At 38.1% G+C, this 27,418-nt stretch overlaps 1 protein-coding gene and 1 non-coding gene across 2 annotated transcripts; one reads left to right on the top strand and one right to left on the bottom strand.

The window, feature by feature from the left end:
- Positions 1–1,231: 1,231 nt before the first annotated feature.
- On the top strand, positions 1,232–23,992 carry LOC139716815 (neuronal acetylcholine receptor subunit alpha-10-like). The gene is made up of 10 exons (XM_071628346.1): positions 1,232–1,313; positions 1,985–2,023; positions 8,240–8,388; positions 17,524–17,568; positions 18,981–19,090; positions 20,483–20,685; positions 21,272–21,404; positions 21,770–21,963; positions 22,689–22,955; positions 23,670–23,992. The coding sequence occupies exons 1-10, from the start codon at positions 1,232–1,234 to the stop codon at positions 23,990–23,992; spliced, it is 1,545 nt and encodes a 514-aa protein (XP_071484447.1).
- Trnan-guu (transfer RNA asparagine (anticodon GUU)) lies at positions 11,629–11,702 on the bottom strand. The gene has a single exon. It is a non-coding gene; the product is annotated as a tRNA-Asn (tRNA).
- Positions 23,993–27,418: the final 3,426 nt, after the last annotated feature.

The following is a 27,418-nucleotide window of genomic DNA, read 5'->3' on the forward strand; positions in this document are numbered from 1 at the left end:
AGGACATGCAGTAAAACAAAAGCTTATCCACAAGTGACTATCCTGATCTTGACTCAAATCACGAAAAGACTAAAATTTTATGTCAATCCAAGTTACTCATCATTCTCTCATAGGCCTACACATCTGTTATCATCTGAGAGGATAAGGAAATGTATTGTTAACGGCAATGTTTGAATACCTTTATGTTATATATTTCGCCGAATAACCATTAGCCACCCCCACCTGCTGGGAGTGTAAAGTCACGTAGGTAAAAAAAGACATTTCGTGGAAGTCCTTTCTTTCTCTCCCCCCCCCCCCCCTAGGCTTTACGAACCGACTAGACCTGACACTGACCACGTATGAGAGATTGGAGAGCCTGAAGAACCGGCGTCAAGACTTCTTGGTAGCCGTGTGCATATAATCAGTAGAAGTTTCCCCCTCTAACTCGAAGTGACAAGTCAGTGTATGAAAGCTCTAATGGAAGTCGGATGACTCCTTGGCGGAGAACTCGGAAACGATTGATCTTTTTGTTATGTTTCGCAGTGGAAGCTGTCCTTTACTCCAAAGAAATAAAGAAAGAAAGAAAGAAAGAAAGAATAAGATGCTTCCGCAGCTGAAATGACTACGCAAGCACGTATAATGATTTTAATCGAACGTATGTATCTACAACGCTACCTGGAAGTGCATTTATGAGAAATATCGGCTTTGTTCAGTTACGCTTCTTTCGTGAAGTTCAAAATATATTTATACGTTCACACGAAAAATCGAATAATTTGTTCGGGACTAGGCAGAAAGTTCATTAAATATTGACAGAAGAAAGAAGAAATTCGCGAGAGATTACCGATGTACATCAGTGGCAGGTGTTTTTACTTTTTCTCTTTTTTTATTTCAGAGAACAGTACCAGCTAATCGCGGCAATTTCTTTCACGCTTTCTTGGCGCGGTACGCCGGTAGAACAGGGTAGCGAGGATTGGTTGAGTCGGCTCCGACCTCCGCCCGGCAAAGCACGTCGATTCATGATTAATCCCCCCGTGTGCTTGAGAAATTCCATCAAAAAATTAGCCCCAGCAAGAGAGAGTGCCAACGGTGACATACACATTACTTCTATCTTTTCCCAGTCTACCCCAAGGCCAAGGAGATGGTGTTGGTCGTTCATGATCAGTGACGGGGTAGGGGGTGCGGGGGGGGGGGGTAGGGGCAGGAGTGGGGTTCATATACCTGGTCACGAAGAATAGCCTACTTCCATGGCGTGATGGGCGCCACGGGCAACCCGTGGCCCATACACCATCACCCCTCACTGCAGAAACAGAACTACCTTTCCATTCACCCTGAAGGTGATGAGTTTTTTTTTTATGTACGTGATTGAGCAACAGCGTGGTCGGAACAATGTCAATTTCATACAATGATTGACTCACAAATGTAATACACTCGATATTTTCAGCTTAGACAAAGTGGATCATCATTTAAATCCGCAAAAGAGTGCTAAAAGAACTCAAACAGATTACCTGTAAGATATACTTCGCTGTCTGATATTAAACATAATAAAACTATAAGTGCCTAACGTGGTTTTATGATGTAGATAAGAAAGTCAACAGTATCTTGACCGTAACGTGAGAGTGCAAGAAAAATTACAAATTTTCCCTATTCCGAAATTCAAAGAGGATGTCAATAACCTCTTTCCAAGTCTGAAATCTCCTCACGCGTACGGTGTTATCTCTCTCTCTCTAGCCCTTGGGTTTAAAGGTGCAGTCACGTCTTGATCAACGCGGTAATCGAGTTTGGACGGAAGGGGTTATGTATTTGGTTTATCATTTCAGGAAGCGAAAAAGGTGTGTTTGTCATGCTTGGAAAGGAAAAGCCAAGAAAAAAAAAATACACGAAAACAAACCGGGGCCTAGGAACGGGCCCTAGGCGTTTTTAGTTATAGATTGGGGGCTAGTCCGGATGAATTTTTCTGCTTTGTTGGACATCTATATCCCACGCCTTCCTCTCTTTTCCCCTCCAGCCGGCTCCCTTCTCTCCCAAATCGTCATTCCTACGACAGGTGAGCTGCCGCATGTCAGATTCTCGGCAAGAATATTTCCCCCCAAACACTCGACTCGACACCCGCATCATCCCTTCGGTTGCCGTGCATCCGTGTGTTTTGCGATCCCCCAGCTCATTAGGGGTTGACACATTATTCGAAAGGCGTGATGCCAATCACAAAGATACACATTGCGGCCGATGTGCGCATTTCACGCAAGACTCGTCGTGAAATGTTTACCAGTCTCATCCGTCTACGTACTCCAGGGTTGGTGGGAGTGGGGGGGGGGGGGGAGTGAAAGTTGGTTAGTCATGGAGGAGACGTATCCATGGTAACATCATCACTAACTGCCACTCGATTACAAAGGGGAATGGGGGGAAGAGGTGTAGGGGGCATTAGAAACAGTCAGATAGAAAAAAAAAAGAGATCTATGTCAATCAAAATGACCTATTCTCTTACCTATACACACTGTAAACAGGCCAGCTACCCATCCCTTCTGTCTATCTAGTCCATTTAAGAATTGGATGGACCGATGTGAATATGCATTCTGTTTTGTCTTTTGTTTTTCAAAGAGGCATTTTGCTAATTTTCTGACAATAATTATAGCATTCTCACTTTCTATGCATAATCAATTTATAATTTTCTGACTATACATGGCATTCGTTACTTTCAATGCATAGTCAGAGCAAGGAGGTTCGAGAGATGGAGTTACAACTGACTATAATTATTCAATCAGCTGTCAGTTTTCTATGGATGGACAAAAGAATTCCACAGGTGCATTTGTGCCTTTGATGTTCGATGCTTGAAGCCGCCATCTTTCTGAGCAATCTGAAGATTCATTTGTAACGCTAACATAATATCGGGTATATGCTGCTCGTTTATGTATCAAATGCAATGAAATTTCACCTTATGGTAAAGCATATACAACAAAAGTCAATTCCGTTCGAAAATATATGCAAAAGTGTAAATCTGAGCTGTATTTTGTGAAAGTGTTTGAAATTTTACCCTCATGGAAAGCCGGTTTTATCACTTTTCTCCTTATTTCCGCCAAATGAAACTAATATGGTATTATCTTCTTTATAAATTAATATGTCAAATTAGCGTACAGACACGCAGAGTCTAGTAATTTTGATATCTATTTCAGCAATATTTGAGCAATTTCTATTCGCACACCCCCGTGCCTTTACCATTGTCTACCGCCCATCGTTTGTAACTAGGGATAGCGAAAAGTAATTACCATCACAAAGACGTATCTTCCTTGGAAAGTGGCAGGTGATTATGCAATGAGACACGAGTCAATTGTCTTCGCATCTGAGCGGCAGATCCAGTTTGACACATACTTCAAATATTTTTGAGTGGCGGCTTCGAGCATGGGATCAAAGCGAATAAGACTGTTGTGACTCCATTTCTCGAACCTCCTTGGTCAGAGAGAGACATGATGATATCCAAGCCAGCAATATGCACATTGTGTGCTCTGCGAAGACTCCTTCACAGCACCTGATGCAATTTTATCCGCTCACGTGAGCCTTTGAGACATCCTCATCTAGAATCATCGGTAATGATTTTCCACTCGTCTGCCTTTAATGGGTTGAGTAAGAGCAACCATACCCTTTCGGCATTTTCCCGCGTAAAAGGTAAATGATACTGGCGGGATGTGAGTGCAAGTATGGCTTGAATATCTGAGAGATAGAATTAAAGACCTCATTCCAACGACTACTCATTAAAAAAAAGAGGAGCTAAAAATAAAGAGGAGGCAGAGTATTGCGGATATCTCTTCGAAGTTGTCATGGAAAAGCAAACATGGCGGTTATTCACCCCTGCAATATCTTCAGTTCCCCTACGTAATCAAAGCCAAGCTGAGTTTCACGTAGAGAATTTTACACTAATTTTGACTAAAATTATATTTGTTTAACCGACCGTCTAAAGGAAGGCGCGGCGAAGTTGCTCAAGTAGGCCTGCTGATCCGAACCAGAAAATCCTGTTAAGTCAAATTTGGTAAATAAATGTCTTGTATGTTATCTCTAGATAATAAGTGTTCTTTCCGTTTACTTATGATCTGATGGTGTTTTTGAACTTATCGTTTCAGTAGAGTCGGTTCACCCAGACAGGAATTATGTAGATATTGCTAGGCCAACACTATTTGTTTACTTTCTCTAGAAATCGTTTTCAGCTAAGAAAATGTCGAGATCTTGCGACTCTTCACGAAGAAAAAAACATTTGACAACCTTCCAATTCCACGTAAAAAAAGTGATGCAAATTAATTCCCACTGCTGAAAGGACTGTCCCTGTCTCTTCTGTCATTGTCTGTTGTGTTTATTTTGTGATGTCCGATCTCTCTCTGTCTTTGCTTATCTGATCTCGAATCGGCAGATGATAAATGGAGCAAGAAATAGATGAATGAAAATATTTTGCTTATTATCGTCTTGGCGGAATGATCATATAGGAAAAAATAGGTGAGTGAAAAAAATAGATTAAAAAACTAGCAAACAAACTGTGGTGAAATTACAGTTTATAAATATGTAACTTTCACTACATTATCAAATGCTGTGTCCTTAACATCAAGGAAGGAAATTCCCTATATATATATAATTATATATATATATATATATATGTATATATATATATATATATACATATATATATATATATACATATATATATATACATACATATATATATATATATATATATATATTCATATAAATATATAAGAAGTTGTGTAATATATATATATATATATATATGTATATATACATGTATATATGTATTATACACACTTCTTTTTCTTAAGATTATAAATGGCGCATTGTAATGTATCATTGCCTATAGCAACTCATCTGTCTTCTCAACCCTGTACGTTTGAGAGTATAGAGCGTTATCATTTTCATCCCTCTCTTTCTCCTTCTCAGTCACTGAACGGGGTTCCTGTGGACCTCAGTCTGTGAGATGGAAATAATATATCCAAATCGATAATAAAGTATTTCTGCGATGGGCTCTTGCCGATTGCATACTGAAATGCTGAGGATCGAGCCTTCTGATTATATTCTCCGGAATCAATTCTTGATAATCAGGGTCATAAGTGCGAGATAAAAGATATTTCAATTTATTTAAAAAAAATCATGTTTGAAGGGGAACGCTGCGAGGAACTTGCACGTGCGTTGAGTATTAAAGAAACTGCCTTTTTTTTCTTTTCTTAAGGCAGTTGGGGATAGAGAAACATAACAAAAAATGAAGTAATCTTGTGGACTTGAGTGTGACATACTTATGTACATATCATCTCAGAACGTTTCAGTATAACGTGCTCGGTGATAATGCTGTAATAAAAATAATACTGAACTGCAATTACTGTTCAGTTGACAATTTCTGCTTGTGCGGCATTATGGTGTGTAAGTGAAATGGATGAAAAAGGAAAAGCGGGATCTTTCGAATCTGTTTCTTAGCCATGCTATTCTCTTCACTAATCGTGTGTATGACTTTATGAGAAGGGGTCAAGAGTTACGAGAGAATATGGTTGACGTTGGGGTACGGATTATGCAGGGACAGCAAAAGACGTTACAATACTCAACGCTGCACAAAATAAATGCGGACTTGGAAGGAGTTAGAGCAGCAAAAAAAAAAAAAAAATCAATACTTTTCGATAAAAAGGGGCCTCTTTGGTGATGACTGATATAACGTTAAAATCATTTCTGTTCTTACCCATGTTCTTAGTTGTTTACCTTGAATGACCTATAGCTGTATTATATGCTAAATGTTGTATGCCAGGTTGTACCACACGGTATTATCTCTGCTATTTCCACAAGTATGATATTGGACAGCTGGTATCAGTTTTCGGGATGTTATTTTGTATTTTACGCCTAATCTTTATGACACTGAACAAAATCTCAGTCAAGAATATTCTGAAATTGTGAGCTCGTGTGTGTGTGTGGGTGTGTGTGTGTGTGTGTGTGCTCGTGTAACCAATATTCAGTTTTCTTGCCTGACGTAAATGACTCATGCAGAAATTTGGTGATATCGGTATAGTTATTGATGACTTTAAACATATGTCTCTATAAGCAGGGAGGTGGAATCCGCCTCCTTGCCATAAGGATGTCAGACTGTATATTGCGGCTCCTCCGTCTTTGATATTGACGTCGCGTCAAGTGTCTGTCTTCCATTATTTTATTCCACCGTCGCAGGCAAAGAGTATACAGGGCTGACGTTCTCGGAAATATACCCCCAGATTAGAGGCGTATTATATATATTATGCTACTCATTTATTACTACCTCATCTGTTGCCATGGCGACAACGTCTTGCTCTTGATTGAGAGCCGCGATAGACAAGAGAGATAAGTCGATGGTTTTAGAATGCCGTGATGGCGGTCGTTACAGACGTGATCGTCTGCATGTATAACCATTCAACATTCAGCACTAATAAGACGCCCGTTTGATAGGTGTATAAACTTATAGATGCACTGACACCATAAATCCCCTTCCTCGTGACAGTTGGCCGTGTCTGAGGGGGAAAAGATAAAGGTCATTAACGTAACGTAAAGGCCAGTAATAAGCAACGCCATATATAGAAAATAGATAAACTTCAAAAGAAAGAGAGAAAAAAAATCTCTATAGAACGATACAAATAAGGAAAATATGACATTTTTTGACATTTCACATTTTTTCAGAAAACATTTCTTGACCAGTCCTTACGAATATTCAAATGAGCGAGTTGATGATGCCATACCCTCACAAGTTTTCATGTATGTTATATGTGAAATTCGAAAAAGACTTAGCTATACTAAAAGTCATGAAAGTAAAAGCGTGTTCTCATACCAAGATATATCAGAGTTGACACTTGTACTTCTTTCCTTTTTGGGGGTGGCGGGTGGGGGTGGGGGTGGGGTTGGGGGTTAAGGCAAGTTTTATATTTTTTCAGCTAAAATGTGTTTTTTTTTCTTGTCATTTCCTTTTATGAAATGAATGAGAAATAGTGAATCCTCGACGCCATCAAATTGCTCACTTGAATATTCATAAGGACTGGCCAAGAAAGGTTTCCCGAAAAATAAAAAAAATCAATTTCAAAAGGTATACTTTCCTTATTTCTTATCCGATTTTAGTCATTTCTCGATAGATAAATTTTTCTCTTTCTTTTGAAGTTTATTCATTTATGGGATGAATGTTCTCTTTAAATGATAATCTCGTTTTTTTTCTTTCATTAATAATGTCATGAATGAACTTACAATGCGTTTCATTTCATTTCATTCACTAGTCACGCAGTGAAGTTAACAAAAACATAATCAGTGACATAGGATTTGCCTTTAGCGTTATGAGGCAATCGATGATGGGGAAAATGAACACACACAAAATTGCATTACATTTCAGATTGATTTTTTTTTTTGGGGGGGGGGGGGCGGGGAGGAATGTTTACATTTTCATACTCGTGAATATCACCTTGACTCTCCGTAAGAACACTTCATGGATAATAATATTGAAAAGTATCGTGAGAAAAGGCAATCAGTATATTGTTTGAAAAGAGGAATAAAGATAATGATGATGATTTAAAAAAATCACTGTTGACTGATTTCCCTGGAGACGTGCTCTCAGGTCTGTGCAAACATGGCTGCTGTGCCAGCCCCTGTTATAACGCTTCCGTTTTCATTAGCAGTTGTCGTAGGCGCAGAATGTTTCTGCGTCGGAACAAGTCAAGTCCCAACCGATTCCAGGGGTCTCCTTTAAAGTCAACGACGAAATTCCTTAGCGGATTATATGATTCGACAAAACAAGAGGAATCGGTGGTTCACGCGGTATTCTGTGGAAGGCAGTGACTGCAATGGCGAAGCCACAAATGTCGCTTTGAATGATTTCAATGCAGCAATTTTGCAAATGCAACAGCACATGCACACGTCGTTGTTAATGTCTTTGCTTTGAATGGATTAACATTATTGAGCAGTCACGATAGTTAAAAGGTGGCGTTACGAGGTGTCTCCACTTGGCCAGCCAGATTTAGTTTTGGATAAGATTTTTTAATAAGTTTTTCCCGTTATACTTGGTGTTTGACTGATCAGATAGAGGTGTACCCAGTCACTTCATTGTTAATTATAATATTGTGATATCAATTATACAATACGAAATCAAATTTAAGCTGTAGTCATGGTAATCTGTCATGGATACCAAGATCATTTACGTGAAGAACGCACATTTACCTCACCCTTTTCTGCGTGTTATGCTTCCCCTTTTATATTCTCCATCCCCCCTATTGTCCAGGAAAATGCAGTCTCTTGACGAAACGGCTGGTAAATGAGCTCTTCCATGAGGGCAAGGATCCGTACAATCGTCACATCAGACCCACCATCAACGAGACCACGCCCACCCACCTCAAGATGCAGCTCTTTGTCTCACAGATACTTGAAATGGTGAGGAAACAAACACTTGGAATAAAACGCCATTTTCATGTTTCTATATATGTACGAAGTAAATCCGTAAAAGTTTCTTAAAACCAGTTTGCTCACAATTGCGCATGCAACTCATAATCATGAGGTAATGATGTCGGTTGCACTTCGTTATTCCGAATGTTCGTAGATATAAAAATGAAATAAGGTACGTTTTTCCGAAGGTTCGTCATTCCGAAGGCTCGTTAATGCGAAAATATAATGAGGTGCGTTATTCTGACGCACTTTCGTAACAACGAACCTTATCAAATTCATTTTCGGATTATAATAGCGAAATTTCGGAATAACAAACGTCACCAATGATGTCACAGTCATCAACTAGACCACGCCTACCCACCTCAAGAAGCAGCTCTTTGTCTCTCAATATCAGAAATGGTGAGGAAATTGAAAATTGGAATAAAATGCCGATTCATTTTTAAATTGACTTTGAATGAAACAATTGAAATGTGGCACGCAAGACCTTTGAACTTTCATTAAAATCTGACCTGAAATAAAAAATAAAAAATGTTACAACGGTCGTCACCACAAAATTATATTAAATGAAATCATGATGTTTCCCTTTGGCCTTCATGGAAATATTCATCATTTCTTGTTCAATGGAATTAAGAAAAAGAAAGAAATTGTGATTTTCTCACCAAGTGATTTAGAATTCGTATTACAAGGGGAGGGCGTTTAAATTGCTAGAGACCATTGCTCCAAAACATGAATCTTGTATACGTGTTCTCAGCACAAACCAGTTGAGGAGTTGTAAGACTGGAAATTTGGTGAGAAGATATCTTCATCAAATTATGTGAGTGGTTGTAACCGACCCCAATGTTTCATGAAAACGTGTGAGACGTAAAAAACATACAAATAAACAAACAAAACGAAATCCATAACTAACTTATGTATGTTCCGTCTGATTGTGATGTAAATTCTACCAGTCCATCTGCTTAAGCCATCTGTTAAAGCGCCATGAGCACCCGTCAAAGGCGGATACCGGCGCTATACAATAAGCCACCACCACCACCACCACCATCATCATCATCATCATCATCATCATCATCATCATCATCATCATCATCATCATCATCATCATCATCGTCGTGCTTGCTTTATCATTCAGAGAAGTCAACATGAAAACGATGTAACCAACTCTTTCACTCTAGCACCGGTGGACACATTCATTATCCACTCTACTTCCCTTGACATCGGCCAGTAAGTGGTGCTAGTGTGATTTCTCACTCCCCATACAGGGAGGATGAACTAAAAGCTCCCACTAGACGAAAATGATTCGGGTTGTATCTCTGATATAACGTAAACACACGTTTTTGTTTGACAATCAACATTTTAGATTAAAGTACATTTCCACGACCACATCTGGTTGTCCGCAATTGTCTATCACAAACGCAGCCGCTGCTCATATTTCATCATATATTTAGAGTGACTGTGTATAGTAATAAAGAGGATGGAATGTGGTTTCTTTTTCACTACAAGTCTGTTCGTTCGTTAGAGCTGAAGGGAAATTGGTACAAATGGCCTTTATTTTTTTTTCACGTTTGGTTAGGCACATCACTTGCTAGCAAGGATAACATCACATCAATAATAATTGCATCTTGCTTCTTGTCTCAGTGAATTGAAATACAATCACGCTTATTGGTACAAATGACCTTTTTTTTTCTGCTCATGCGCAAAGTGGAACAATGAAGTTATGGCCTATTATATTCAAAAGGGGGAGGGCATTGTTTCTCCACTGATTAATTCAATTTCAATTCAATTCAAACTTTATTTTCACTATATTTTCTTTTCAGCAGAATGTATAAAGAAAGATGTGAAATTTGACATGTGCGTCGTTGAATATATACACCGCCAGCCAGGAATAACAACATGATCATGTCTATGATCAGTACAGAAAAAAAGAGACTTACAATATCGTATTTATATCCACTCTGCAAAAAAAAAGTGGAGTTACCCACTCAAAGACTATGTTTGTATTATGCGGGTACCTCTGAGGGAATTACAACTACAAAGAGTGCGGGAAACTAGGGAAAGAGGGAGTAGAAATATCCTGCAAATACTCAGCACTAATATGCCCTAAAAGGGCTCATCATTCACTCTCATATTGTATCATTTCCGAAATCAATAATTTATGTATTTTCACCCATTTAGATATTTCTTAATGTGCTCCTTTTCTTCGGATATTGCTTTTGCTTCGAGAAACATCACCCATCTTTATGCTTAATTTTTGCCAGGGATGTGTTTCTATCAAACAAACAAAGTCAAGACATACTCTTCTCTTGTTTTTTTAATTATTGTTTTGTCCTCCTTGGCTACTCCATCATCATTTGCAGACCTGTTCAGTTCCTGCCAAGTCTCTTCTTCTCTTCCGTTTTCTTTTTCTCACCGAAGCCATTCACGATATTCATTTATTCACAGGCTTCTTTTCTCCCCCCCCCCCTCCCCCGCCCCTCTCTCTCTTTTCCTCTACGTTTGGACATACTTTAATATTATCGTCTTTCCATTTCCCCTTCCCAAGCTGTTCTGCCAGATCTCTTTCCTCGTTTAACCCACGAGTAATTTTACCAGCCTGTCTAGCTGATTCCCCTATGTACCCCAATGTATCTGGACAGTTTAAGCGGAGAGATTCCGAAGTGGAATTTCTTAGGGATCTCTCTGTCAGTGTTAATTAACCACCGAGATTTCTTTTCCAACATACTCTGGTGCTGATGCTGCTGTTTATGATGTAATACGATCGTCCATTAAACTTCATCTCAGCGCGTCATTTCTAATGTCGTATCACATTTAATTATGATGAAAATAGCTGCTCAATCATTTTATACTCATATTGGATAGCAAAACTCATTAAAGGTCAAAAGAATGTAAATAGATTCATTTCTTTCTTGGAAATGGTCGTGCCATGGGTGGAATGAAAGCATGGAAAGAAAAGGTTGTAACTATTACCCGCTGATTATCATCATGAATCATTTAATTGAACAGTCTGCTTTGTGAGAGACAAAGGGGGGGGGGGAGGCAATTATCAACAGAATGTGATAACAGGAAAAACACAAAAGAAACAAACGTAACAATGAAGGCGATCTATAAACAAAACACCCAGAAAAAAAACATCTAGAGCTATAATAGATCTTTAAAAAATCAATCTTACAAATCAATATTTCATCTAGTAAAATACAAAAACAACTCAAAACAAAAGCAAAATAACAAAGTCGTCCCTGGGTGGGCTTGAACCACCAACCTTTCGGTTAACAGCCGAACGCGCTAACCGATTGCGCCACAGAGACCCCTGTGATGCAATCCGGTATCAATAAAGACAAAAGATGGCGGTCGACCTGATGGAAGTGCTTTACATGTTGTAGACATTGCTCTTCTTTGTATATCTAAAAGGTCTATACATAATTCTTTTTAAGTGTTCTATTTCACTACGAAGTATTTAGAAGGTGTCTGCGATGCTTTTCACACAAACAAAGAATATCGTAATGAGTTGTAAAAAAAAAGAAAAATCGTGGCACTAAGTAAAGAAACAAGCAAGAGCATTGTCCTAGATAGCGAATCAATACATGAATGATCAATGCACGTAATGTTAATATACAGTAGATCTATCACTTGTCTGCTTTTAATCCCTTTCCTATATTTTCTCGTTTTTCATCAATAATTTACACCACTCTACACTTTCTTTTACTAGTATTAATTTGCCAATGTTCAGTCTGTCATGGTAATCATATTTCATTGAATCGCCATTGTGTGTTTATCTAAACGTTCACAAAGTCTCTGCAAAAGTCAGAGTAATTAACACCATTGTGTGAACTTTATTTTGATATTCTACCGATGTGCCTGTTTTTCGTTGAATTCATTTGTACGGATTTACATGCAAACAAACGAAGAATGAAGACATCAAATTAGAAGAACTCGTCTCATGTCCAGGAAAATAGGGATTTTAGGGATTTATTTTTTCCAAGTGCAGAATTTGAAAGTGTGCTTCATTAAGCTTTCCAGTAATGTTAAGATTATTAAGATCTATGTACTAATGATAACTACATAATGTACCTAGATATCTTGGCATACACTTTGCTATGCAAGCCATAATAGGCTGTACCGCATATTAAAAGAGCAGATGAAGGTCAATTCAATTCAATTCAATTCATTTATTTTTCATTCTTCTTTTCCCAACAAAACATAACGCATAATATATTTGGAATTACATCATAAACATAAACATTCGACTTTGTAAAAGATAAATGATACAAATAAACAAAAGAATGCATACTGGCAAAAAAAGTACAAAGTTATGCTTCAGTTGAGAAAAAAAAAAGAACTGAGAGGTCCACTAAAAAGCAAGCTTGTATGTTGTGAACCACTCAAAAAATGAACAAACTTATGAATTACTTATTTTCAAATACTTATCACAGATATAATTTACGACAGAACGGAACAAGACAGGAGAAATACAAAAGACATGACACGACTTGACAAAAAAGACTGGACACTCCGAAGGAAAAATGGATTTGTCTAGGATCGAGAATAGCTTATCATCATCAGGATCGTGTCCATTATTGTCAATATCTTCATTGTTATCATTTAATCTTTTTCGAGGCTGTGTGTGTACATGTGTGTGTCTGTGCGTGCATGCGCGCGGATAGCAAACAGAAGTCCTGCAGCCGTTCTCCTTTAATTTGTATTATGCCTGAAAGAAAGTATACGTTCAAGTATTTGCATCTTATCGTGGCACCCATCCCTTAATGTCAATAGTTACACCAAAGCGTGCACCACCGACACTGTTGGTACCCCTCTTTGCTGTATGATAGATTAGCCCCAGGCTCTGTGGAAAAGAATGTACATGTAGTTTATAGGCACGACGATGATGCTATTTTTATGTCATTGGAACTTGGAAGGCAAACTAGAGATTTTCCGCAGACTCGTAAATTTCAACACTGAGTGGCTGTGCAAATGCAGTAATTTCAGTATCTTACATCACAAGGGAAGACGGGAGCGTTTTTTTTTTTGTTTTTTTTTTGCACGCGGTATCGCCTCATCTCGCACGAGTTTTCCAATTTGAATAGAAGCAATTGAAACAGATCATCACAGAATTGCACGCTTCTTGATCACGTGACCAAAACGATGTACATGCGATCATTTTCATTGCACATGTATCGATTTTCCCTTATTTCTGTCAGAACCGTAATCAACAATAACGTATTTTTCGCATAAACATGTATGGAACAACGCATAAAAGTCAGAGGTTCTTTTCTCCCTATGGAAGGAGTTGATACTGCTCTGCTGGTTTGATGAATTCTTACGAGCTTCCAACTGATAAAGTCTGCGTCTTGCTAGTAATGTTAGATCCTTGAATGTTCAAAGCAAAACTGTTAGATTTGAAGGGTACAATAACCATGATGATTTTGATCTGATTTTATTTCATTCCTAAATTTCTTTTTCATACATAAATGAAATACAAAGTCAATTGAACGTACTAATTGAGCACAGTATAATTTGAATCTGACAGTTAAAGATGAATGATCAATTCAATTTCAATTTCAATTCAATCATAGTTTATTTCCAATCAACGAAAATCAAAAACATAGTACAATGTATACATGTCATTAAATGATATTGTTCAAACGCTTGCAAAAAATTCATGTAATATACGAGACAAATTATAGAACAACATATATGTACAATAATAAAGAGGAACACTGTACAAATACTACGTGGGCGAGCGGAAAATAAATTCGATCATGGAAAATAGTGATCCACTAAAAAGCAAAGCTTGTCGGACGTGGATCGCTAGATAAATAATGAGTGAATGATATACTATTCTATAACAATATACATGTAGTTATTTTGAGATACACAGGTCGGGAAAAAAATATAGAATACCAATGCTATAGTGCCCGGACACTGTTCATTGAACCACGTGTACCGGGGAAATATGACAAGGACAATACATTCGTACACACATTCAATTACCCACACGCATATACACTGTTGGACGCGAGACAGTACCGAGAGGAGAGAAGACGGTAACAATATACAAGTCTACGAAGAACAATAGACGGGAAAGGAAAAGGAGAGAAGAAAGAAGAGAGGTCTGCACACAGAACACGCCATGTGCTGCGACATCAGGACAGGTGAAAGCTCAAACATAAATTATAGCAATTTAAATTATCTAAGATTATAAGTAGAAAGTAAATGTTTTCTGAGTTTATATTTAAATGTGACAAATTTGGGGGAATCTTTTAAACTATTATCTAAATTATTCCAAAGTCTGGGTCCGGTATAAAGAAATGTATTTTGGGCATGTGCGGTTCTCATTAACGGAAGATGGAATTCGTCGGATCGTCGCGTGGGATAGTTATGAACATGACTGTTTCGATGAAATAAATCGTGGAATATTTTAGGTAAAAAGGTACTATTGTAATTAAACATAAACTGACCAAGTTGAAACACGCTATCAATACGCTATCCAACATTTTTTCTAACATAACCCAAAATGAAAAAAGAGGCATTAGTTTATGTATATGATGATGATAGTAGGCATAATAATGATGATGATGATGATAATAATAATAATGATAATGCTGCTGCTGATGATTATGATAATAATAATAATAATAATAATAATAATAATAATAATAATAATAATAATAATAATAACACCAACTGTATAGGCCCTAATGCTCATAATGATAATGACAAACAGCAATATTGATTATAATAATGATTATTATTATTGTTATCTGCAAAAGCATAGCAATCTAGATTCTGTCATTGTATCATAAAAAGATGTTTGATATCGTGGTTTTTTTTTAGGTCGTTATGTTATGGTACATTATGCATAAGTTTTCAATACTGTCACCTGCATTTAATTAACCTTCAGTTGAAGTTGTTCTTACGCTGCTATATAGGACACGTTTTCGTCAGCACTTCATATTTTGTTTTCAATGTCCTAGGGAATGGTGTATTACGCGTCATCCATTTGAACAACTTTTAATCGGCAGATAGGAGCATCTTACCATTTCATTTGTTGGTCTTAATTCGGCCCTGTATCCTTGTCTGTTCGGCTTTCTGATCTTTTAACCTTAACTGATGCCATTGTACAAATGTTCGTAATGTTACTGCATATGCTTGTGCGTGTACGTCATGATTGTATACCTCTGTGCGTCACTACTTACCTTTAATGTCACGTAAAATGTGAAAGGTTCGATGGTTGCTTCCCTTCATAATGTACCCGTACGTGCCATACGCGATACGGGCTGACGCGCTCGTCACAAGTAGATATATGTTTAGGTATGTGCGAGGAACGTATTACGACAGAATGAGAGTGATCCAGCCGAGGCTGATTTCTTGATTGATATCATTATTGCCAAATTCTTCGTTCCCAGGTTCTTGCGATAAACCCAATGTAGAAATGTATCAACTCGATGTGACTGCCTGCCTGCAATTCTTTCCTTTCATTTTCCTTCTTTCCTCTTTTCATTATCTTTCTTTCTTTCTTTCATTTTTCCCCGGTAATAGTATGCCTTGTTAGCTTTTCTTTTACTCTCCTTAGGGGGAAAAAAAACCCCGAATTGTTGAGGTAATGGTTATACCACCATCTATCTTCGGAGGCTTTATCAAAGTTTATCAAATTTGATGCTATCGACTGAAGATATCCTGTTGGTATATAGTGCTTCCTTAAGTCAATGTATGTATCTATAGTTTGTGAATGTCTGCTCTAGTTCGTGAATTTTCATGCCTTCCTGCTTTGTTAGCAGCAGTGACGGATCAACGGGCTCTTATTGTTTTGATGTTCTTTTTTAGGTGGGGTTTGACCCCCCCCCCCCCTTGAGCTTTTCCTTTTTTTAGTGCTTGTTAGCTGAGAGGTGGCAGCAAAAAAGCAAGCAAGCAAGCAAGCAAGCAAGCAAACAAACAAACTAACAAGCATAAAAAACAAGCAAAATGTGAAAACATTTTCTTTCTTTTTTATGACCCAAACTTAATAACTCCCCCTTTATTGAAAAGCTAGATCCGCCCCTGAGCAACTCACTTTATCTTTTTACTGTCTTCATATCCTCTTGATCACTACATGACCTTGTCAGTATGCATGTATGTTCGTGAAAACGACTCACAGGCTATACACACACGAATACTCGGCAATATAAATGTAGGTCTACCCCAAAACGCACCCACAATGACTGTTGATCAGGTGTGTTGTGAAATCAATCGAAGAATGTGCAAAGTAATGGATCTCTTTTTCGACAGGACGCCACCTATCGGAAAATAATTACAAGAAAACGTAGAAGGCAATCACTGATCGCCACATACGACCGTGTAGTTCAACATAGAGCAGTAAAGCAATACTCCCGTTGACAGTTCACTCACACGATAATAAATGTGAATTCAAGCGTAATCGCTGATTTTCCTGCAGGTTGCTGTTACATTTGACTCCTCGGATTGTATTTTTGGAGATCGGATACTTCTTTTTTCTTTCGTCTAGGAGCTATTGTCTGTATATTTGGCAAAAAATGCGGTGCTGTATCACCAGACACCTCAAGGACATTGACAATCTAAACTTTTTTTTTGTAATTTTGTTTTTATTACTTCAAAGGAAATAACAACATTTACAAGTGATTCTCAAAATTAACAAGATCGTGAAACATAAAAATGATAAACAATAACCATAAAGTCACTTACAGAGAATAGATACATAATTACAGTGGCATATATTTGAAATGTACAACAAATATCAATTATGTGCGAAACTCCGAGACGGAATAAAGACAAGGCTAGAACTTCATTCTCACCGTAATGGGCAATCTGTTACGACTTGTTTGCACAGACCTATAATATTAAATGAGAATTATGTTAGAACAGGTTAGAAGAACATACTTGATGTACTCTTGGCAGTTCGGTGAATTAATATTTCGGTCTGTGACTAAGATGCATAGTGATGATGTAAAAACGATTCGCCCTGTTTTCAATGATAGAAGATAAAGCCAAGATCAGTCTTGATCATAAACTACCAGGACAGAAAAGAAAAATCGTATACTTCATCACATTACCTCACAATTTAACTTTTTCAAAAATTTCTTTCACCATTTTACTTTCTTTTTTACTTTTCAACAGGACGAGAGGGTCCAACTCCTAAAGGCGAACGTCTGGGTAACGTTTGTAAGTGATTCAGGTTACATTCTCTTACTAACTCTGTTTGGACATAATATATATGAAGAGTTTGTTCGCAAAAACCGATAAGTCCATATTTGCCAAATGGAGATATTTGAAATTAAAAATCAAGTAAAAAAGAGAATAATAAGAAATTTTTGCTTATTTTGACCATAACTTCAAAAATATACCTATTATGTCGTGACCAATATATCATTTAAAAAGTATTATTTTGTACTTTATGACAGAGACCATACTTCAAAATCTTCAAAAATGGACTTATCGGTTTTTGCGAACAAACTCTTCATATATATATATATATATATATATATATATATATATATATATATATATATCATGTACATGTACATGATATTTAGCGATATAAGAGAACCGTTACGAAGACAGAGCATAAATTTGTGCAAACTCGATTTTGATTTCGTGTAGACTGTAATAAGACCGTAGAACAGTCAGAGTGGGCACGAGCAAGGGAGGGTTGGGGATGACAGTTTTGAAATACCGACATATTGAACTTTGCTTATTTTAAATGTATAAATGATAGAAATTATGTGGATGTCTGTTGGATCTCCCTGAAGGTATTTTTAATTTATGTGTGTGCTTGTTTTTTCTGTTTTTTCTTGTTCATTACATTATTTTTGTACTTGTGTATCTGCATGTTTTTTTTTAATGAAATATCTTATTGTATATATTATGTGCTTTGTATGAAGCGAATAAAGAGATAATAATAAACCTCTCACACATTGTCTTGACAAGATTGTTTATCATACAAAATGTATTTACAGCAAAAGCGTTCGACCCTTCAAACCTTTAGCCCATTGCCTTTGAAGAAGATTGAAATCTGTCTAAACGGTCCCAAGCCATGTGGAGTAAACCATTATCATGTGATTTACGATTTGTATTATGAATACAGCGCTGTTCAAGTATTGTCAAGATAAGACTATAACAGTTCGTCACTAACTTAAAGAAGGTATTGCGATCGAACTATGTTTTATTCTCATAGCCACTTCAAGGAGACAGTCTAGTGTGATGAAATGACGACAAAGCAGAGCTGCTGTCGTTTTGCAGGAGGGAAAAACTAACAAGCTTAAGCTTAGATCCCGAACTGATATCACGACAGAAATACGCAGAAGATCATCAATAAAATAGTTTTAAATTGACCTTTGCCGGCCTGCATGCTTGACCTTTAACAATTTGATGTAATGTATAGGCCCTGTCCGGTGAGTAAATGTTTGCTAACACATTTTCTGTTCGCTCAACCTATAATACAACCGTCTAGTCAGGACCAATACAATATGTCCTTCTCCTAATAATGTACCTTATGAATCAGTGAAACTCCCTAACGCGGTGACTGATAAGCCATGCTCGTGTTTCATTAATTTGTGTGATTTGGTTTCGTGTAGGACTGGGTGGACGAGTTCTTGACTTGGGATCCCGACGATTTCGAGGGATTACAAAGTTTCAAACTGACGTCCGACCTCGTCTGGATGCCCAACATCGTGCTATACAACAAGTAAGAGGGAAGACGGAAAAAGAAAGAGTGAAGGGGGAGGAGAAAGACCGGGGTTGGGGTAGGGGTGAGAGTAGATGAGTGAAAGAGAGAGAGAGGGCTTTGCGCTCCTAAAGATGGGTTAAAGACCAATTAGGTGGGAGGGGAAATCTCATTTAAGCTCCTTCAAGTTGCCGAATTGGAAGTGCGCGCTGCCAGCACGAAATTCACCGGCACATTATTTGATTATTTCATCATCGTTATTATACTTCAGTACCCCCTCCTCCCGCCCCTCTCCAACCACCACCACCGCATCCCTTGAGTTTCTAATCTAATGAGCAATTACCCTTTCTGTCGGTGTATTCTTCCATGCCCTCGCACAGCATTCGGCGAACAATGGCGAAAGATGCCGTTGAATGTGAGAACTTCAAGTAAATATCTTTGTTGGTCTGTTTCTAATCTCTCTTTAAAACCTGATTTCTCTCCTTGCACTTTTCCTTCGCACCTCCCTGTGTATCTTTCTCGTTGTTAGTTCTTGGAAAGTTTTGGATTTTCACAAGTCCAGTCGATCAGATTTAATTACACGCTTTTAAACAAAACAAAACTTGCATGGCTTGGTGGTATTTTCTTTTAGAAGAAACATCGTTCCTATATTTTCCACAAACGACTCCCTTTGCAGAGAGTTTTTAAATGTCGAACTCGTGGGCTGTATGACTCGTGGGTTTCGATCTCGTAGGATAACCCCTTTGATATAGATCCCCTTTCATATCTTTTCTAGACTTCTGTGGAAATAAAGACAAAAATACGATATCTTAAAAGTACAGTTTTCGTAGGACCACCAGTCCTTTTATACATGCCAGTTTGCTCACATTAAGAAACGCCTTTTTCGTACATCCTACTTTTCAACCCAGGCACACTGTGACCGATCTAAATTAATTAATAAATTAGACAATTCCTTTGCTGTTTTTACTTTCAAATTGCTCACGTCTCGCTCACAGGGCGTCTTCCCCTCCCCCTCTCTTATTGTCTTCCTCTTTTCTCTCTCTTTCAGAGTATATTTATACACAATATTCACATTGTCGTGCCTAATTATCAGATTACCAAATGAAGCTGACAAACACGATATCATTGATAAATAAGATAAGAAATGGGCTTTTTGTGATATGTAAATTCACACAATTATTACGATTAAAGGTTCGCGTTTCACCTTCTTAATGGGTCCATCAGAGCTGGAATCTGCTCAAAAATCTTCCAAACATATAGGAAACATGACGAACATCTCTGTGATGGAGAGAGAGAATGAGAATGAGAGTGTAACAGGAGGGAGAGAGACGTTGGGAAGAAAGAAGGGGGAGGAGAGGGAGGGAAAATCGTTACTTGTCATTCACACTGACCTTTGACCTTTCTTCGCAACAGTGCAGGCGCGTCCTATGAGCCTTTTGTCTTCGACAAGATCGTGAAAATCGATCACACGGGTCACATCAACTGGGGGTCACCGCTTATCATCAAAGCCACGTGTCAGCTCAACATCGCCAACTTTCCATTCGACGTTCAACGGTGCAAGCTCAAGTTTGGTCCCTGGCAACACGACGGATCGGAGCTAATCATGGAAGGAGCTGGTAATACTAAAGGAAGAAACTTTTTAATATTCGACTGTTCCTCAGGTTAAGTGTAGTTAAGATCTGGGTTGGCTTTGCATCAGGCACAATGACTGTTGTGGTTGTCCCAGTCTTGCTATAGTAATAATCATCATAACTATCATCATCATTACCGTGTTTATCATTACTGTTTTACAAATTCCGTATTCTGTTGCTGTTTATCATCTAGTTGCTGTCAAACATCAATTGAGTTTCAAAATGTCTTCAAATTTTATTTAGAATATGAGAACATCAAGATTTCTTCATTACCACAAAACATGCCCTGTTACTTGTTCTACAGTGAGATGTTGGTTTCAACAAAAGATTTGCAAAAGGGTGAAAAAGAACTTCTGTACCGTTGTTATTAATGTTACATATCAAGTATCATAGGAATTTCAAGTTTCAAGAAACTTCCAGAAGATTCTAAGAACTTCTATAAATGGCATTAAAGGATTTAAGGACACAACACAACTCTCTAACTTTTGTTTCTTATCAGTTATCATTTTTGTTTGTTTATTTGTTTGTTTGTTTGTTTGTTGTTGTTTTTACTGCACCTTTTTTTGTGAAGGTGACGAGACGGCGTTTCGCAGTGACGGGGAGTGGGACATCATTGGCATGGTGACGGAGACAAACCAATCAGCTTACCCAGATACGCCGGGTGTCTTCTATTATGACGTCACATACACCATAAGCATACGCAGGTTTGTTAAACCATTGTACGTGTGCCACTGAATACTTTGCACGAGATTCATAAATCAAATCACTCTGTATTTACCATGCATAATGTATCTTTTCGTCAACGCCAAACAGCTTATCAGTCAAAATTAAGTAAGATGTGAAATCATATCCCTCCCAATGCAAAATCTCCCTCGTCTAGGAGGGGTATAATATTATATTCTACTCCCACACGTTCCGCCTGTCCGGTTAGTGACACTCGTAGGGACAAGACTTGCAAGATAAGGCAATGCAACTCATAGCTGAAATCCCAACAGTGTGGTACAGGCATAGAGATGGTATGATTAAAGCAAGACATCTCGTCTGGTATTCCCTGTTTCTTATCTGGCAGACGAGCACTGTACTACGTCTTCAATCTTCTGGTGCCATGTATCCTGATCGCTGCCATCACGCTCCTTGGTTTCCTCCTTCCCGTAGATTCGGGCGAGAAGGTCTCGCTCGGGATCACCGTCCTGCTCTCCCTGACAGTCTTCTTGCTTCTTATCGCAGAGTCAATGCCGCCCTCTAGCGTCGTGCCAATTATAGGTAACACTGATGAAAATTATGGCTTTATTTTAACACGTTTATTGTACGATGTTTCCGAGTGCTAGTTTGCGCTCAGTTGCTGCATTGTCAGTGTGTTACAAATGCAATGAATTTATTTCTGTATGCGAAAATAGTTGCTGTGGAGTTTAAAGGGGAAGGCTAGTAACTGATCATTGGGAATCAGTGGAAATGCTGGGAGATGATTGTTCCAATCCGTATGGGATTCATTCAAGAGTTCATTGTATATCTATTGTTGTGTGAAAATGATTTGCTTCAGAATGGTCTCATATTCAAGTAATATGCAGTTTAATGCTTCCAGGTTAGGGTCCCTGGTCAGTGACGGAGCATTAACCTGCACATTACTTGAATATGAGACCGTTCTGAAGCAAATCATTTTCACACAACAATAGATATACAATGAACTCTTGAATGAATCCCATAAGGATTGGAACAATCATCTCCCAGCATTTCCACTGATACCCACTGATCAGTTTCTAGCCTTCCCCTTTAAATCATGTCAACGTTTTATAAAACAAATAATGTCTCTTTTTTGTTTGCGCTCAGTTGCTGCATTGTCCGTGTGTTACAAATGCAATGAAATTATTTCTGTATGCGAAAATAGCTGCTGTGGAGTTTAAATCATGTCAACGTTTTATAAAACAAATAATGTCTCTTTTTTGGATCTGGTGTTTGTTAAACAAACATGCTTCCTTTCTCTCCTCCAGGTCAATATTACGTATCGACAATGGTGCTCGTGTCCGTGTCCATCCTACTAACCGTCAGCGTCATAAATCTACACCACCGCGGGCCCTACTGCAAGCGCGCCCCCAGGTGGGCGAGAAAGTTCATTCTCGGGGAACTGGCGCGGTATCTTCGACTGCAGCCGGACGAGTTCAAGCATTTCAAATTCGCTTCGGAGAAGAGCTACTATAACAACGCCAATGGTGGGAGTGGTCACGTGCCTTCCAGGAAATATCGTAGTAAGCTCGTCGGTATGTGACGTCACAGTGATGTAAACACATTTTGAATGCATTTCAGTAACAAAGGACGATGGTATACTTTGTTGTGTGTTATCAAGCTTTTGAGCGGTAATGCCAAATCTATCATAGTAGGCTTATTTACTGCAAATATGAGTAAAATGTAAAATGACTAATATTCAATTCGTAAACTCGCCGGATTTTGTGTGTATATGTATAGATTTCTCAGCAAAACGTCCTTTCTTTGAAATTTAGGCCTATTACCTACTGGTCATTATGTTGTTGTTTGAATAAAAGAAAAATGAGAGAGAGAAAAATGGGGCCCTATACAAATAATTTGCCCCAGACAGCACTTAACATAAAACAAACATTATAAATCTTAGAGAGATATAAACAAGAATATCAAATATACCAAGTCTCCATGGGGGAGCTCATATCGTCTCCACGAGGGAGCTCATATTGTCTCCACAAAGGAGCTCATTAAGTCTCCACGAGGGAGCTGATGGGATTATGATATTGATGAATGCCTCATATTCTTCAAGCAAACTCAAATACTGGTCACTAGAGCGTTCAGATACCTCCGTTTTCACTGATATGAACATAACCTTAAAAATATGCGTGGATATCAAAAATGCAAAAACCTCTTTGATATGACCAATGAATTTTTGTCGACAGTTATGCTCCTATGTTTTCTTCCGCTTTTATTCTTTTTTCTGCCTGCCTATACAGACTCTCATGATGGACACAGGTCAGAGAAAGTGAAACTAACCCAGCCCAACGAGTCGCCCATCCTCGGCATCTCTCGCGGCACCCGAGGCAAAGATGGGCGTGGCCTCGCCTGCTGCGAGCACACGGAAGACCACATACTGCTCATGAGGCGACTCATCGAACACGTGCGCTACATTCGCGACCACTACGAAGGCATCGACGACAACGAAGACATTCGGAACGAGTGGAAGCAGATCGCGCTGGTCGTCGACCGCATGTTCGCCATTTTCTACGTCGTCGGTACGATCGGCACCATTATGATTCTCGTATTCAAGGTGACTTGATCCACCGGGGACATCCAGACAGTGGTCTGAAGAGTTATCCTGGTCTTGTTGCTAGATTGTTCTTCTTCTCACCGTGTTGTCGGCATCGTTCAGAGACCGCGATGTCAAGCGATGTCGATGGGTTGATCACGGGCCACTGACTGTTGCAAGCAGGCCCTCATTCACGAAGTGAAAACACGAATTCGTGTTAATCAGTCTTCGCTTCTTTGCAAAACCATCTTTATCATCTCTTCTCATTTTTTTCTCCTTCTCCATCTACCAAGCACTCTGTACGCTTTTATCGCTTTTCTTAATTCAGGAAAGAGAAATTCATGCTTTCCTTTCCCCTCTAAATATCACCTTCACACATTTTCCCTTTTGAAAAATAAAACAATATCACTCACCTCATCTTTCCATTTTTCTCTTTCCTTTTTGTTTCACCAATCTTGCAATCTTTCAAGCATGCTTTGTGGTCCATGTTTCTGCTTCTTGTAGTTTCTTTATATTTGTATTTTCCTTTCAGTGTATCTGTAAGTTAAACAGCAACCTCGACTAAGTAGAATCCCTAAGGACCGCGGAAATTTCTTTGACTTGTGTGAATTGCAACTTCTGCAATATTATGAAAACATACAAAATCTTTCTTCGACTTAGCTAATTTTTCGACTTTTGCGAGGTCGAATTTGGCGAGATTGACTGTATACTCCTCTTCAAACTCTCTATCAAACGTTTTCCCATTTAGTCATTCACGATATCTACCCCCTCTTCCTTTCCATTTATAAAATCTTGGAAAGTAAACCTTCGTTGTAAATGCCGAAGCAGGTGTAATCCCCGTAACGAATATTCCCAAATGCATTTTAGGAGTCAAGAAAATAACACCCATGTCCTTACGTATCATCATCCAATATCTCTTGAGATATGAGCCTATTGCACTTTGACTTTCCATGTACATTCATTTGGCGACAAGGCATCCAAAGAGTATTTGGTTGTATGATACTGTCTATTTGAATGCAGATTATCATATCATATAAACATGATGACTGTATGAAATATTCCAAATGCCTAATTTCATCTAGATAATTTGAAGCTTTAGAAGCTTCTGCTTTTGCGCTTCAATTGCTCAGAGTTTACATGTGCAAATTCGATCTGGAATAATTCAGTTCAATGGTGTATAAGGCGTGGCAAATACAAGAGAAGAGGTGTTTTTGTGTCCGATACTGACTTATGACAAGGCAAGAACTTTTGTTGATTGGACCATGTGTTTCAGAGGTTGGTGTTCACAATACAACCATTTTGACAAAGTGATACTGAGATTAGATTATTCTGTTTTACTACAAACACTTGTTAGTTAAAGGATTTGTATGGATAGATTTTTTAGATTGATGGTAGTAATGGTATAAGTATTAGTAGAATATAGTAATGTTTAATGTTATCATTGTGTCAAAAGTCAAAAGATCCCAATCCCCACTCAAAAATGGAGGAAAATAATGCTAAAACCCTTAGTATACAGCAATGACATCCGAGGAAGAAAGTGGCTGAGCTCATTTTCTGTTACCATGGTCACAGCCATCTGTGTTTACATTGGTGCACAGCCACTCCTCTAGTCATCAAAAGTGGTTAGTATAGACCATTCAATTTGGGTACTGCTTTTATGGTAATTTCTAACTGGTGGCTTTAATTTCAAGTATGCCGAACAAAAGATGATTTATGCACTGACATAGCAATGCACCTTGGTTATTGCATAACCCATTGAAAGTGCTTTTGTCCTTCTCTGGAAGACCCTAGTTATGGCCGCCATGAGTTTTATAGTGCTCTGAAGTCGGATTCATCTATAGGCACACTGAAGAAAGTATGTTTAGTTAGCATGTCTTGATCTGTACCCTTTTTAAATTTCATGAATGTCATGATTCAAGAAATTCTTAGTTGTTTTTGTTTTTCTTTCATAATGTATCCTATATGGAATGGCTCTCTAGAATATCTTTTGGCATATTTTGTAATTCAGTATTGCTTTTCACTGTTGTTACCTAACTTCTATAGTATGCTGACATGATAGTATCCAGGTCGCTCTTCATTTTTGAATTATTGTGCAGATAGCTTGCCTCCGCATTGATCGATCTCTTTTAATACTGAAATCACACTATTCCGATGTGACGTCCCATCAAAATTTCGCAAAAGAAGTGCTATACCAAGAGATGCCAGGAGAATTTAAACGAAGACACTTTGTAATCGCTGGTAATGTTTTTGCTATGAATGACATTTCTATCACTAGCCAGTGCTAGCCGTGCCAGAATGTTCTTCAATACGCAGATATGAATTTTGGAGAAAAAAGTATTCATCGCGCGGTATGTCAGTGCATGTTGCAATAATTTTTGCTACCACCATAATCATGATAACACAGATGTGATCGACTCTTACAAAATGTCATCACGAATTGGAATCCTTGGTTTATACTGAGGGATAAATCATTGTACACATGTTTGAAAGTATGTCATGATTTAGGCTAATTTAGTGATTTCCTGCCTCGTCATTCATAACTAGCGGTGAATCAAAAACGTGTTATATTTCTGTAGAATTTAGTTTCATGAAGTGTACAGTTTTTATTCTGAAAATAATCATGGCAAAGTTTAAATGCTGCAACGAGTGAAAGGATGAGCTGCTCAATTGTTGGCGAGACAGTGTTTCCTAACCACCAAAGCAGCATGATCGTTTTTATAGAAAATATACCCCAAAACAATACATGCATGATATTTAGCTGCAACGTGTTTGTTATGATATCAGTGATGAAAATTACTTCGAATGTTGAATATTTTGTCCTGCACCTAATACCTCTCGCTTCTTTTAACATTTGAATACGAAAATTACGTTATTATTAATTGTGTCGTTGAGTCGTAAGGAAACATTTTCCTCTCCTTGGTCGGGTAGTCTCCCAAATCTAGATTCGGGTTTTAAGGATAATTTTCTTTCTTTTCTGTTTCGGATGTAGGCCTACAAGAATCTCATTACAAAGTAGCTTATACGAAGACAGAGATTCCGACCTGTGTCGAATCGTTTTCATTTTGATGTGATAACTATGTATTAGAACCCGAGATATTGCTGAGCGAAAGAATATGTTATTGATATATTATCAATAATGTTATATTATCAAGCAGTAATTCATTTGATGATATTTGTTGTTAGATTAATCAACTATTGCCGAGTAACATATAACATGGTAACTGCGTTGCAGAAAGCAGGTTCTTCTGTGCATATATTTGTGCTTGTATATAAATCAAACACTTTGAACGCTTTTGTTTGTAGATCCTTTTTGGCACTGCTGAATTGTTTATGTAACATTATGTAATCGCTAGTTTTGATTCCACCATTTCTGAGGGATTGAAAATAAAAATATGTCTTCCTTTCGTAATTGTGAACAAACTATAACCTCACATTAATCCATATATCACTTAAATG

The sequence above is a fragment of the Diadema antillarum genome, unplaced genomic scaffold, assembly GCF_040938485.1.
Source record: "Diadema antillarum isolate AM-2024a unplaced genomic scaffold, OU_Dant_1.0 scf00000070, whole genome shotgun sequence".
NCBI classification, from domain to species: domain Eukaryota; kingdom Metazoa; phylum Echinodermata; class Echinoidea; order Diadematoida; family Diadematidae; genus Diadema; species Diadema antillarum.

Bases quoted from the DNA above. Each gene is read 5' to 3' on its own strand.
- LOC139716815 (XM_071628346.1), top strand. From the start codon at position 1,232: ATGGGCGCCACGGGCAACCCGTGGCCCATACACCATCACCCCTCACTG. The intron at 2,024-8,239 runs GTGAGCTGCCGC...CCTATTGTCCAG, and splicing joins AATCGTCATTCCTACGACAG to GAAAATGCAGTCTCTTGACG. The intron at 8,389-17,523 runs GTGAGGAAACAA...ACTTTTCAACAG, and splicing joins TCTCACAGATACTTGAAATG to GACGAGAGGGTCCAACTCCT.